Here is a 14,393-nt window from a genome sequence, read left to right on the forward strand (position 1 = left end):
CGTGTTTCTGTTTACTGGGGTCTCATGGCAGGTCTATTAGTAAAGACTTGAGCCCTGACGGTGATACATTTGGGGTTTTTCAAATCTGTCACGGTGGGTTTGTAGGCACCTGCTGGTTTCATTCAGCAAAAGGGGGGACAGAGAGAGAAGGAGAGGAAAAGAGATCCTCTCTGCGCCCCAGGCAGGTCCCAGCTAGAGGCCAGAGTCTTCCGGAGGCTCGCTGTCCCTGGAGAGGAGGACAAGCTTCGTGGCTGGTGGAGTTAGCACTAGGCAGCCCCAGTTAATGACAGGATGCTCGGAGCCCAACCAGACCCACGATGGGCAGAGGGATAATGCCGGCACTAGATGGGACTTTGGTCCAAAGATGAGGAAACTGAGGCCCAGAGAGGGGAGGTGCTCGCCCAGCAAGTTGGTGGCAGATAGACCAAGAAACCTTTCATTCTGAGCAAAGAAAAGCAGCGAGGGTGAGCCCAGAGCGTGGGCTCCTTTTTCTTGGTTAGGTGGTCTTGAGATGCCGTTTAAATGTCCTTTTCTTCTTTCAAAAGTGTGTCCCCTCTCTTAAACACTTAATGCGCTCTTGCTAACCTTTTGCCACCTCCGCCTCTTCAAACCCAGAGGAGAGGAGAGTTCCGGGCCAGCAGAGGGAAGTGTCTGAGAGACCCCCTGCTAATGGGCTTAGCTCTCAGGTCCAGCCTACACACGGCCAAGAAGCTTCTGGGGTCTCCGAGCTGCATCTGGGGGAGAAACAGCCGGAAGCTCCCGTCCTGGCGATCTCTCACCTTTCCCAGCATCATCCTGTCTGCCAGCTGCCTCTCCCACCAGGAGGGCCTCAGGAGCCCCACCAGGAGTGGGGACCAAAGCGAGGGGAGCAGGCCGAGGAGGGGCTGGCCTTTCCGAAGCCCACCTCCCCTGGATGTCTCCAGACGGAGCCTGGGAGTGTCAAGGTTGTCCAGGAAAGCTTCCTCAGGGAACCAGGGCGCCATGGAGGTGAGGCCATGGACCCCGGGACCCCAGGTCTGACCTGCCAGCACGTGTCTGACATGCCTGGGGCTCCCATCCTGCCCGAAGGCCCCAGAGAGGCCACACACCAGCATTCGGGGCCAGAACCTGAGGATGCAGACGGCAGCTGCTGCGGCTCTGAGCTGCTGGAGCGCCAGCTTCTGGGAGACCTGACCCAGGAGGGGCCGCCTCTGAAGAGGGAGCAGGGCAAAGAGAGGCTGGGGGGCGAGGAGGTGGATGAAGACCGGGACATTGATGAGTCCTCTCCCCAGGACTCCTTTCCCTCCCAGGTCTCCCCACGTCTGCAGAGCCCCACCACCCGAGGCGGGCCAACCCCCGAGGCAGTTTCCGGAGAAGCCCCTGGGATCCCTGGTTTCCCAGCCAAGGATGCCATCCCCCTCCCTGTCGATTTCCTCTCTAAAGCTTCTGCAGAGACCCGGGTCTCAGAGCCTGATGGGCCCGGGGAGGGGCCCCCAGCGGAAGGGCACGACGGGCCCCCCGAGTTCATGTTCCACGTGGAAATCAAAGCCAATGTGCAGAAGGAACAGGGACCTTCGGAGGTGGATTTGGAAGGGGCTGCACTTCCTGGGGCCTCTGGAGCAGAGCAAGAGCCCTGGGGCCCCTCTGAGGGCGAGGACACAAAAAAGACTGACCTTCCAGAACCACCTGAAAAGCAGCCTGCAGCTGGTCTGCCGGGGAAGCCCGTCAGCCGGGTTCCTCAACTCAAAGGTCTGTGTCTTGAGCTCCTTTGCTCCTGCCCGGCAACCTTGTGTGCCACCCAGGCTGCGGGCACTGCCACTGAGCTTCCGGCCCCTCCTTGGCTCCTGCCGCTTCCAAGGCCCCCGGGGGACAGCCACCAAACCGGCCACCTGGGCCTCTGCTCACCCCCCCGCCTCCTCCTGCCCTTCAGGCTCCTCTCACGCTTGCCCGCCGTTTTGCATGTCACCAACACCCCCCGCCCCGTGCTTTCTGCCCCGTTCGCTTCTCTGGCCACTTGATTTATCCACAAGGTTCCATTGGCCCGCTGGAGGCTCGTGGGCCGCACTCCACAGAGAGCATAGCAGCTCTTCCCACTTTGGAGGGCTTGTCATGTGTCTCAGATTCATTGTCTAGAACCCTCCCAAGTGGGCATAATTAGCCCCACTTTGCAGATGAGAAAACTGAGGCTCGGAGAGGTAAAGTACCTTGCTGAAGGTCACTGAGTGTTAGGTGATGGAGCCAGGTTCGGAATCCAGGTAGGTCTGCTCCGAAAGGCCCTTCCTTCCCTATACACCACAGTGCCTTCCAGAAGGTCCTGAAGTGTGTCCTCCTACCCCGGAGACTCAGAGGGCACATGCTTGTCTTCTTCGGCTCTGTCAGTGGACAACACATCACATGTAGCAGGCGACACACACAAGCATTCGGAGGTGGCCCAGAGTCCCCACCCGCACTCCACTCCACCCTGCCTTGTGGCAGGATAGACAGTGAGCAGAAACAAAAACTCCCTGTGGAAGAAAACACTTCCTCGTCCCTCGGCAGAGTCCAGGCAGTCCCTGTGCTGGGATCGCAGGGGTCTCAGCCCTGGCCCAGTCTTGAGCCCTGGGAAGCGTCACTGCAGCAGCCCTTCAGGAGCTGGAGAGATGGGAGGGGAGGTTCGCAAGGGTCAGGGTCTGTGTCCTGTCAGTGAGAGGACAGTTTATACTCCAGAGGAGCCCTCATGGCCACAAGTCGGGCACATTCATATATTTAGGTCCTGTAGCATTTTAGAATTATTTGCGGGGCCCAGAAATTGAGGCTACTTAAGCTGTCAGTTGCAGACATCTGTTAAATGTGGATTCGAGTCTACTCGTCGTGAAAACTTTGGAATGTTATAGATAAAGGAACCTGTATTTAAAATTTAAGTCAGAGAAAGAGTCCTACTTTAAAATATCCTAAACTCCAAAATAGTATGGGACAAAATACTGTGACTTGACAGATTACAACAGTGTTTCCTGAAGTGGCATTTTATTGAATACTGGTCCACTGGATGTTGATAGGTGTGTCCAGGGAAAAAAGAGTTCCATGGTCCAATTAGTTTGGGAAAAAAAACAGGTGAAACAAAGTTAAACAGGGTTTGCTGCAGCAGGACTTGTCAGAGCCTTTAATATTCTAATGTACATTATGACCCTCTGAGAAGGATACATGGTATGCATTTCCCCAATTCGCCAGTCAGCACTGGGAAATGCTGATCTAGCAGATGCTTTTGTTGTGACATAGATGATGATGATCACTGGGGCAAAAGATGTGAATCAGGTCCACCTGGGGCTCTTATTAAAATGCAGATTCCTGGGCCCCACCTTAGGCTTACCGTCTCAGAGTGAGCCCGGGATTCTGTATTTTAGGAATCTCTCCCAATGGGGTTCTGCTGCATAGTAAAGTTTGAAAACCTCTGGGCTAGGTCATCAGTGCTGGTCACTCTAGAAATCTGGTCTCCAGTAACCAGTGAGATGCTCCAAGCAGCCCCATTGTCCCTGGAGCAGGGGAAATACAATATTGAAGCCGAAGACAGAAACCTATAGTTAGTTTTCAATAATGAATGCCAATAGCAGGAGTGAGTTAGAGGTGACACTGGTAGACAAGTGGATTGGTTTCACCAAGGGGTGTGGCTTTCCAAACACAAAAGCCGTCAATGGTTTGGTCCTAAAATCCAGAGGTTATCTATAGGGTGTTTGACGGTAGCTAGATTGTTGCTAACTTGGAGAAATGGCAAGCATTAGTCCTCTTGGGAGAGCCTGTAAGTGGTGAGAAGACCCTCCAGGGTTGGGCCAAGGGTGGGATGGGCTTGTCAGCCAGCTGGGGCTGGTCACCGAAGCCCCCATTAGTGAGGGGCAGGCTCTGGGAAAACAGCCTACGCCCCTTGGCCCTTGAATGAGCAGAGGGTCCTGCAGGGACCGGAGCCTGGCTGAGCTGCCCCATCCGTGGCCCTGGGTTTTCCAAATGCCCCTCCTTGGGGCATTTGGAGTGGGGTTGGCCCCAGCTTGGGGAGGCTGACCCCGACAGAGACGGGGAGGGAGCCTGTGAGCGGTAGTCCTGCACTGTCTACCTTCCCTGATTGCCCCTGTGCCAACATATGCCCGGAACAGTTTCCCCTCTGCATGTCCCTGCCCTCAGCCAGCCTGCTGCCCCCTCCTGTCAGGGTGCTCCAAGCAATGACTCCAGTGTGCTGTGTTGATACTAACAACGAGAACCTAACAGATTCAAGGGGAAAGAAAATCAACTGGATTTCCACTGGCCCAACTGAACAAGACATGTTGTATGGATCCCGAGAAATCAGCTCCACTCCGTCGGGCTCTCTGTGAGCTGTGCTAATGGGTGTAACATACATTCTCATTTTATATTTTATCAGCTCGCATGGTCAGTAAAGGCAAAGATGGGGCTGGACCCGATGACAAAAAAACCAAGGTAAGCTGACAAACCATGAAACCTCTCTGCTGCCATCAAGTTGATCAAGAAGCCATGCTTTGTATCTGAATTAATCTTTATATATAACATGTGGAGAGCGTTTGTCCCTGAAGTACAACTGTCATTCAAAGTGCTTTGTGTTTTTATGCAAACTTTTAAAATTCTAGCATTTATCCATGGACGCTTGGGCCAGGGAAGAGCAGTCAGCAAGTTATGAATTAATTAATGCTCCTAATTGTAGTTGCATCAGCATAGTTTGAATTAAGACGTTCACAGTAAATGAAGGTGTGTTTGAATTTTCTGCAATGAAGTTTGGATTTTGCACATTTTACACTTCCCACTACAGGTCTAGGCACAGCAAATATGTATCTATAGACATACACGCACACAGATATATTTAAGATATATCTAGAAAATACCATTTACTTAGGGGGCTGAGGGAGTACTGAGCAAGAAAGGGATCTCCAGCCTGAGGCGGAGGGTCCTGGAAAAGCCCTAGAAGAGAGGACCTGTGAGGCAGGCCGAGAAGGAAATATGAAGGGGGCTGGTGACGTAGGAGTGAGAAGAGGCTTTCTAAGGAGTAGGACCAGCACAAGCAAAGGCCCGGGGGCATAAGGAGACTGTTTTGGGAGCTCTGAGCAGATCGGCTTGGTTGCTGCCGAGCTCGGAGTGGGGCTGACACAGGCTGGAGGAGGGAAGCCTGACACACACCCTACATGCTGAGTGGACACGTGGGCCATGATGCCATGGACGCCGTCCTGAAATCCTGCCAGCCGGTCTTCAGAAACCCCCCGAGGACCAGAAAATGAAGCAACCTGCTCACCACCAAAACCACACCCGGAACAATGTGGTCCTTCTCATGCTCCCTTTCAGCTGTAGTTTACTCTCCTCCATGACTGTGCATCTTGGAAAAAGCTCCTGTAACTGCATGGTAGTATTTTGCCAGGAAAATCTCACTGGGGCCCTAGGTGAAGACCTGTTTTTCTTAAAGGCGTCTCAAACGTCCCATATCCATGCTGCCTGAAACGCCTGGGTCTTAATCGGTCCTGGAGGCCTGATGGAGTCCCCAGATGCAGAGTGAAGCCCTAAGAGTTTGGTCATGTGTGTTGAGGGTCGCTGCCCGAAGTACCTGCCCTAGAGGAAGTGGGGTTCGCCACCAGGACTCTGCCCATCAGTGAGGCAGCCGAGGGTCCTGCGGGAACTGGAGGGAAGGCAATAGCTGCTTGCCAATCATGATGCCCATTCAGGGGAATCCCGTCCTCATGCCGGCATGCATTCTGTTCCTTCATCCATCAGGAAGCTGTCCCTGCCCTGGAGCTGCTCACAGCCTCACAGCAAGGCGTCAGATCTCTCACGAACCTTGGCCACTTGGCCAGGTAGGGAGCAGTGCCAGAGGAGGGGGACCTCGCACAGCTGGGGAAGGAGGGGTTGCCAGTACCCACCCTCAGCTTTTCTTGTCAGCAGCCCCAGGGCTTCAGCCCGCATCCCTCCCCTCACCCCCCTCCATCCCTCTCTCCCTCCTCCTCCCCAAGGCTGGCAGCAGAGAGGGTCTCAGCCACCTTAGTGATGAACCCCAGTAACAAGGTCTCTGGTCAGGACCCTGCTCTGTAGCTCTGACTTCCTCCTTGGAACACCTCTGGACTTGGCCTCTTGATTGTATTCCTGAAGGCATGGCCCTTCCCCCTCCCAGGCCACCCTTCTTTACCAGGGCCACACATCCCCATCCAAGGCCCCCAGAGGCCATCCAGACAAACCGCAGGTGTCGGCCACCATCCTTCACATGCTCTCATTTCCGTGAGGTCAGCCAGCTCACAGACTCCTGTCCCATTGGCCGCCTGCCCCACCCAGCCTATTTCCTTAGGTGGATCATGTTCAAGAGTAAACAGTGGCCAGATAAGATTCACCAGACAGTGTTTAGTTTTGAGACTTTATTCAGAAAGTGTGTGTGTGTGCACGCGTGATCTAAGTGGTGTCAGGCAGAATCTTCAAGGCCTGGGGCAGGCACAGTTCTGATTTTAGCAAGGACGATTCTATCAGTGTGGTGGAAGAGGGCCAGGAGTTAGGGGGTCAGCATGAGCTCCCCACCTGGAATTGAGCAGAATCTGGGGCACTTCTGACCCATGACACATTGGAGCTGTTTTCTTGAGAAACATCCTAAGAATCACATACTTTTGGCGACCTCCATCAACTCTTTGGGTGCGAGACACCTTTAAACCAGTGGTCTCCAAAGTGCAGAGTTGAAGTAGATCCAATGGGCTGGAGAAAGAACATACCAGAAAGTCTATCCATTTTCCAAGTTCTGCCATATGAAAGTTTCATAATGTTCATCATATGTTAGCATCGTAGTATATGTATTAGCTGATGCATAACTACAAGTACATGAGATGCATGGTCACTTCCTGTTCTTCCTGATAAGAAGGACTGATAAGGGTGCGTGATCCAAACAGCTTGGAGATCACGGCTTTAAACCATTACCGTCTTATTTATTTGTAATTACTGTCCTTTTTTCAGTTTGTTCATTTCTCCCATGTGCTGACTTTTATTTTGATTTTATTCATGTTTATGTTTAAGACATCCACACCTTCCTCTGCTAAAACCCTGAACAATAGGCCTTGCCTTAGCTCCAAACGCCCCACTCCTGGTAGCTCAGACCCTTTGATCAAACCCTCCAGCCCCGCCGTGTGCCCAGAGCCATCTTCTCCTAAACACGTCTCTTCTGTCACACCCCGAACTGGCAGTTCTGGAGCAAAGGAGATGAAAGTCAAGGTAAGGAAACCACCTTTGGAAAGAATCAGGCTGCTCTCCTGTGGTTTTCAAGCGTATGCTTTTCTAGCTGCAAAGACCTTTCTTTGGATAAGCTCTTACCTAGAGGCTCCACGTAGAACAGTTAAAATTCTGGTTGAAACAAGGAAAAGGAGGCACAGTGCCATCCTTCTTGGCGCCCCTTCGGCCCTCGTGGCAGCAGCCCCTAAGGCACCGGAGGGGGCCCTAGTTTGGAAATCACCACTCTGTTTGGGTTCCTTTGTCCATTTCTGACTTTGGTAACTGGAGGTGCTTCCATTTTGCCCTCATTTGGGTCGGACAGCATCACTCTGCAGCCATGCCTGTCCCACCAGTTTACTCCTTCCTGAACTATCTCGTGGTCCTCAGTTCATGTCAGTTTCTTCTTTGAGTTTGTGTTATATGTCAAGGTCATCAACTGGGTCCCCAGTCAGCTGACTGTGCTTGTGCATCTGTGCTCCACCTTTGGCCAGTTTGCTAATTGATGCTGGTGTTCACCCGCCAAGGGCTCTTAGCACACCTGAGGTGGTACTGAAGCCTGAGGCTTGTTTGGGAGAGAACAGGAGGATAGGGCCGAGCTCTGTTAGCACTCTCGGTCAGTTTCAACAAACTGTCTCCGTGTCCCTCTGAAACTAACCACCACCAGTCAGATAAATCCCTAAGGGAATCAGAGAATGGTGTCCACATAGGAAGAGTCTACAGATGTCCTGCCCACCGACACTGGTTGGATGATGAACTCGATCATTTCTATAAGCTCTGTTGACTTTTTATTAAATACATTAGCTCAGCTCTTGCAGATAACTCATGTAAAATGTCCCTCCAGGAGGAAAAGGTAGGCATTTGGGAGGGGCTGTGGATTTGTGTGCCCAGCAAACCCTCGTCATTGTAGAGGACATTTGTTGTATCTGGCTGGCAAAGTGTCACCCTGACCTTAGCCTCATTTGGAGCCACGGTGGTTGAATGGGGCTGGCATTGACACCGGGTGGCAGGAACCTTTCCCGGTCGTAAAAACCACTCTACCATGCTTCGGTTTACAGGGGGCGGATGGTAAACCTGGAACGAAGATCGCCACACCCCGGGGAGCGGCCCCTCCAGGCCAGAAGGGCCCGGCCAACGCCACCCGGATTCCAGCAAAAACCACTTCCACCCCAAAGACCCCGCCGGGCACTGGTAAGAGGGATGTTCTCTGGAATCCAAGTCGGGGGGAGAGCTCGCTGTGGAGGCCCTGACAGTTGAGCTCTGGTAGCTGATCGACGCCTGCAACTTACTAAGCACCGAATGTTCATTTTCTAATTCTTTTAATTTTCTGAGCTAGATATTGAATCCCCACTTTTTACCATGAAGAAATCGAGGCTCGACTAAGTCTAACCAGCCTTTTAAGCATGAGGAAAATGCAGCCGTAAGACTAATAACTGATGGAAAAGTGGCTTCTCTGAGATCCTTGGACCCCACATCCAGGGCCCCTGGGAGGTGTTTTTCAGTCCCCAAATGAGGGTTAGGTCACTATAGGTGACCTCACACAGGGCACGGCCCCTGCTAACTTGCTGGGATGTTAGGGACCCTCTGACAGAACCTAAGAATCTTAGCTAAGCAGTCACACGCTGGGCCCGTTCCCCTGGGCTCCTGTGAGTAAAACCCACTCGGTTCTGAGTACCAGGCAAGGCTTCACTTGAGCCATTTTGCTTCCATTGGGGACAAGCAGGCTGAGTGCCCCTGTCTCACCGCCCTGGGGACTGTCCCAGGCAACTGGGTTTAGATTGTGCATGATGTGGGGGGCGTCTGGCCTGCGCTGGCTCCGGGACGGTGCTCAGGGGCCCTGTGGATCTTATGTGGGCTGTGCGTGAGGCCTGGGCTGGTGCCACGGGGCCTCTGCTGCTCCTTGGCCCCGGGGTGGCCGCTCAGAGCCCTTGTCTGCTGCACGTCTTGGCCGTGGTGTTTCTCGAGGTTGCCGTAGGGTGGGGCCTGCACGGACGCCCGCTCATTGAGGCCCGAACGTTGGTTTTCTCCCACAGGGTTTTTCCTCATGTATACAATACATATGATATGGGGTAATTTACAGACTTGTGACTGGAATTTTTACATGATTTTGACCCTGCTTTTTTTCACTGGACATTATGCCAGTTGATTCACGCAACTGGAGTCATACCTGGAAACAAGAACATGTGTTTCTCTTTGGATCTTACCTGCTCTTGGGTGGACAGATCTCCCCCAAGTTGGCCTTGTTTCCTGCCAGATGGGGCCCCTGCTCCCTGACCCCGTTCCCCGCCTTGCTCGCCTCTGTGGATGGCCTGGCTGGGCATGACTGGGCGCCCATAGAGAAACACTCGTTAAGGCCTCTTTTAAGCTCGATGATAACAAGGCTTTCTGTGGATTTTTCTTTTTAAGCTACCAAGCAAGTGCAGAAAAAACCACCCCCTGGAGGGGCAAAATCTGAGAGAGGTAATTCTGAGCCTGCTTCGCCCAGCGGGGTCATGCCTTTTGCGCATGTGGCTCTTGGTTGGCTTAGGTTTTTAGAGCCGGGAGGACGTGCTTCTGAAACGTAGGTTTCCCACGTTGAGCCTGAAGTTGGAACAGTCAGAATTCCTGCTCCTCTCTTCGTGTGGTTTGTGCGGATATGTCTGTCCGAGGGGCCTTTCTAATCCTGCGTGCTCTCACTTCAGCCGAGGGCTGTGGTGGGCCCAGGGGAGAACGTGCCTCGAGCTTATACGGGGGCTGGAGGTCTGCACTGGCCCTAACCAGGTTACATGTGAGATCGCACTGGCATCCTGTGGGTGACGGTCACTGTGCTGGACCTGGGGAGGTTGAGTAAATTGCCTAAGGTCACTCTGCAATTCAGTGGCACAGAAAGAATTTGAAGCCACCACCAGGTCCACCAGCCAGCCTGTGTGCCTGGGGGCAGAGGGTGGGGGGCACCGAGCCTGGAGGCTTCGTCTGCCCTGCTGCTGCAGAGCTTGGCACCGTGAGGGAGTTCCAGCACACATGGAGACTCAGCTAAAAGCCACATGCTCCTTCTCCCCTCCACAAGAGAAGTCGCCGCTTCCAGCAAAGAGCTGCCCTTCTCCAGCCTGGGGCCCGGCAGGTCCCTGTTTGGTACAAATGGTTCCTGGGGCGGGGGCATCAGCCACCCTCAGAGCTGGAGCCCAGCCTCCAGCCCAGTGGCTCTCAGACTCGAGTCTGCTCAAGAATCCCTGGGAGCGTGGGAAGCACCAATTTTGCAGGCCCCACCCCTAGAGATTCTGTCCTAGCAGGTCTAGATGGGGCCTGGAGATCTGCATCTTACAGGTCCCACTCCCCCGTGGTGGCTCTGGAGATTCTGATGCAGGGGTGCCTGGGCCACACTTGGTGAAACACGAATCCAAGAGGCAGACAGAATAGCCAACTATTAAAGTGTGATGGGGGATGAGAAGTGCAGGAAGAGACGCATGTTAGGGAGCCCAGGGCTGTTCTGCTGGGAGAGGGATGCTCCCAGCAGCCTTCCTGGAGGGCTTGGCGCCCGCATTGTGCCTGGAAAAGTGCACTGCTATTTGCTGCGCATCGCTTTGGTGGGGAGGGGGTTCTCGGGAGGGCAGGGCGGCAGGAAACAGCATGGCTTGTTTGGAGAGCCAGGGACAGATGGACACGAAGCAGGTATACCACTGGGGAGCCCAGGTACCACAGAGGAGTTGGGAGTTTGGCTGGGGTCTGAGGGAAAGGGGCCTTGAACTTGGCAAACAGCTTAAAATTCACCCCATGGTTAAAGAGTCCAGTGGATCCAGATGGGCCCCTGGCCCACCACTGCATTGCCCTTATTCAGGGCACAGGCCACGTATCCCTGCCCGGCATCACTCACTGCAGGCATTACAATTTTTTCCTCTGAGCTCAGAGTGGGTAAATGACTTGTCTGAGACCACACAGCTAGCTGGAGCCTCTCCTGACCCCAGGGCCACAGGGCAGAGTTGGTCCGCCTCTAGGGGGTACTGGGTGGTCCTTGGCAACCACTCTTTTGCTTCTCTGGGAAGCAGGATGTCTCTGTCGCAAAGCAGCAAGGCTGGGAAGTGGAGACGTTTCTCTAGAAATGGGACCAAGGGCAGCCTCCTGCTGGTTTGACTGAGCTTCTGACCTTGTTCCCACGTGCCTGATCCAGCCCTGAGTCTGGGAATGGAGCCCAGGACAGATAGCCCTTTGCTAACTGGCCTCATGCCCTCCTTCCTTTCCAGGTGAATCTGGGAAATCCGGGGACCGCAGTGGCTACAGCAGCCCCGGCTCCCCAGGCACTCCGGGCAGCCGCTCCCGCACCCCTTCCCTGCCGACCCCGCCCACCCGGGAGCCCAAGAAGGTGGCAGTGGTCCGCACTCCACCCAAGTCGCCGTCTGCAGCTAAGAGCCGCCTGCAGACCGCCCCCGGGCCCATGCCAGACCTGAAGAACGTCAAGTCCAAGATCGGTTCCACGGAAAACCTGAAGCACCAGCCGGGAGGCGGGAAGGTAAGGGCGTGCGAAGGCTGGCTGTGCAGGAGCAGGCGGGTGGGTCCCCCGCAGCTGGGCTGGAGGCGGGCGAGTGGCTCTCCTGCCACCACCAGCCTGGGTGCCCCCCTCGCCCCCAGAGCACAAGCACCTCCCCGGCCTCTTCAAGGAGAGACAGTAGGTTACTGTTCGGTTCTTTATTGGGGTCACCACCAGGCCGTGAGTGCCCTGCTCAGGGGAGAGAAAGTACCGGTTCTTCCCTTCCTCACTTCAGCCCTTGCCGATTGGACGGATCTGAGGTGACAGGCTTGTAGCTCCATGACCTGGTGGTTCTCAAAGTGGGCGCCACAGGGGTTCCCTGGCTGCCTTGTGTTTCGAAAATGAGATAACCAGTCCATAGGTGGGTGTGTCTCTGGTGTTGGTTGGACATTTGTTTAGGTCGCAATTCTGGGGAAATTCGTGATTCTGTTTTGAACAACTGATTCTTCCAGGGACAAATGGGTGCTCATGACATTTCTGGGTCTCCCAAAGTTGGAGAAAATCAGCTTCCAAGGGCCAGAGGTGGGGAGAAATGGGGACGGCCTGGACCCTCTTCCTCCTCTTCTTGACCCCATCCCCCGTTGTATGAGTTTCCTAGGGTTGACATACAAAATACCACGGCCTGGGTGGCTTATACAACAGAAATGTAATGCCTTATAGTTCTGGAGGCCAGAAGTCCAAGATCAAGGTGTCGGCAGGGTTGGTGTCTTCTGGGGCCTCTCTCCTTGGCTTGTAGGCGCCGCCTTCTCCTCATGTCCTCACATGGTCCTTCTCTGGGTGTTGCTATGTCCCAGTCTCCCCCTCCTATAAGGACACCAGTCATATTGGATTCGGGTCCACCCTAATGAGCTCTTTTTAACTTAATGAGCTCTTTAGAGACCCTGTTCCAAATACAGTCCCATTCGGAGGTGCTGGGAGTTAGGACTTCAGCATGTGGATTTTGGGGGACACAATTCAGACAATAGCAGTCCTCCCACCCCAGCACCAGGGTGGGGAACAGAGAAGGAAGAAGGCAGGCAGGAAAGGGATTGGAGGACCAAGACCCAGCTCTTGTGCTGGGCCTTCCAGGCTGGGCTGTTTTTGGGGCAGCGAGCCGCCTGGTGGGCAGGGGCCAGTGTTTCCCTTTCAGTCGGGACCCCCAGCTGGGGCCTCCGCACTCTTGATTTTATTAATCACTCTTGTCTGGGGCCTGGGTCACCGCGGAGGGAGGGTGTCTCGGAGCACCTTTGGTCCATGTTGGTGCCATTGCCTGAAACCCTGCACTTTGCTTCCCGTGGAGCCTCAGGGACCCCTGCTGGCCTTTCCCATCCTTGGGACCCGAACGGTCCTGCCCAGTGGGGAGAGGTCTGGGTGCCTCTCGGGGTCTCATCACACTGGTCTTTGGGCCACAGTGCTGGGCCTGAGCCGTGTTTACCTTCCTGCAGTGTTTGCCGTGCTTCGTAAAGATGCCTGTCTCCTTCCAGAAGGGGCTCTGGCGCAGCTGGCTGGGGCGCTGGCTTGAAGTTGACCCCTCTGTGAGGCTCCGGGGGCAGAGGGACCCCCAGGGAGAGGGTTTCCAAGGTGATGGGATGTTTCCCACTGGCGTTCGCACCCCTCCCTCAACACTGTGGATGTCCCGTGTGTGCCCTATTTTCATAGCACAGAGCATTTGCCTCTGTTTTGAAAAATGATAAACAAAGCCCCACATGGCCAATTCTGCACCACTGAGAAGATTGTGGGGCTGTGACCAGCATGCTCATCACGGCGAGAGGGAGACCATGACCATCAGTGTCTCCCAGCCTGCGGGGCTCTGTCACACACCCGCAAACACCTGCCGGCTCCCCCAGCCCATTCGGCCCCGTTCTTGTAACTCCGCTAAGAGCAGCAGTGACAGACCTGACGGGGAGGAGCCCACCCCTCGCACCTGAGCTGCCCGCCCCGAGGGCCAGAGACTTGATGCTCAGGGCGGAAATGGGGAGGGTGCCCCCAGGTTATGGCCGCACTGCGCTGGGCGCAGACGTGTGTCCATGGCAACTGAAGGTTAAAGGAGAAAAGTGACTTTTCTTGGGGCTTACTGGGGAGGAGATGTGAGGAAGTAGAAGAAGGGGAAGTAACAGCTTCCCCTTAAATTCCATGGAGAACCTAGAAAATTGTGTGAAACAAAGAAAACCTGACCCATAACAAAGTTCAACACATTCATCTCCAGGAAAAACGACAAGAAAAGGAAAAAAGAAGGCACCTGGGATCCACACAGAAAGCCTTTTAAAATGACTAGCCTGGGGCTTCCCTGGTGGCGCAGTGGTTAAGAATCTGCCTGCCAATGCAGGGAACACGGGTTCGAGCCCTGGTCTGGGAAGATCCCACATGCCGCAGAGCAACTAAGCCCGTGAGCCACAACTACTGAGCCTGCGCGTCTGGAGCCTGTGCTCCGCAACAGGAGAGGCCGCGACAGTAAGAGGCCCGCGCACCGCGATGAAGAGTGGCCCCCGCTCGCCGCAACTGGAGAAAGCCCTCGCACAGAAACGAAGACCCAACACAGCCAAAAATCAATGAATAAATAAATAAATAAATTTTAAAAATAAAAAAAAAATAAATAAATAAAATGACTAGCCTTGGACTTTCCTGGTGGCACAGTGGATAAGACTCTGCGCTCCCAATGCAGGGGGCCCGGGTTCGATCCCTGGTCAGGGAACTAGATCTCACATGCATGCCGCAACTAAGGAGCCCACGTGCT

General features: G+C 54.4%; 1 protein-coding gene across 8 annotated transcripts in view; it reads left to right on the top strand.

Moving 5' to 3' along the window:
- MAPT (microtubule associated protein tau) overlaps positions 1-14,393 on the top strand; it is a 108,024-nt gene that overhangs the window by 74,943 nt on the left and 18,688 nt on the right. For 6 of the 8 annotated variants that reach the window (XM_061174608.1, XM_061174610.1, XM_061174609.1 and 3 more), the window contains 3 exons: positions 4,364-4,419; positions 8,238-8,370; positions 11,397-11,662. In XM_061174608.1, coding sequence (XP_061030591.1) covers positions 4,364-4,419; positions 8,238-8,370; positions 11,397-11,662 — 455 coding nt within the window. Of the gene's footprint in view, positions 1-615; positions 1,729-4,363; positions 4,420-6,990; positions 7,186-8,237; positions 8,371-11,396; positions 11,663-14,393 lie in introns of all 8 variants that reach the window. The other 2 variants (XM_061174614.1, XM_061174607.1) reach the window with 2 other exon arrangements.

This window comes from Eubalaena glacialis, chromosome 19 (assembly GCF_028564815.1).
Source record: "Eubalaena glacialis isolate mEubGla1 chromosome 19, mEubGla1.1.hap2.+ XY, whole genome shotgun sequence".
Classification (NCBI taxonomy): domain Eukaryota; kingdom Metazoa; phylum Chordata; class Mammalia; order Artiodactyla; family Balaenidae; genus Eubalaena; species Eubalaena glacialis.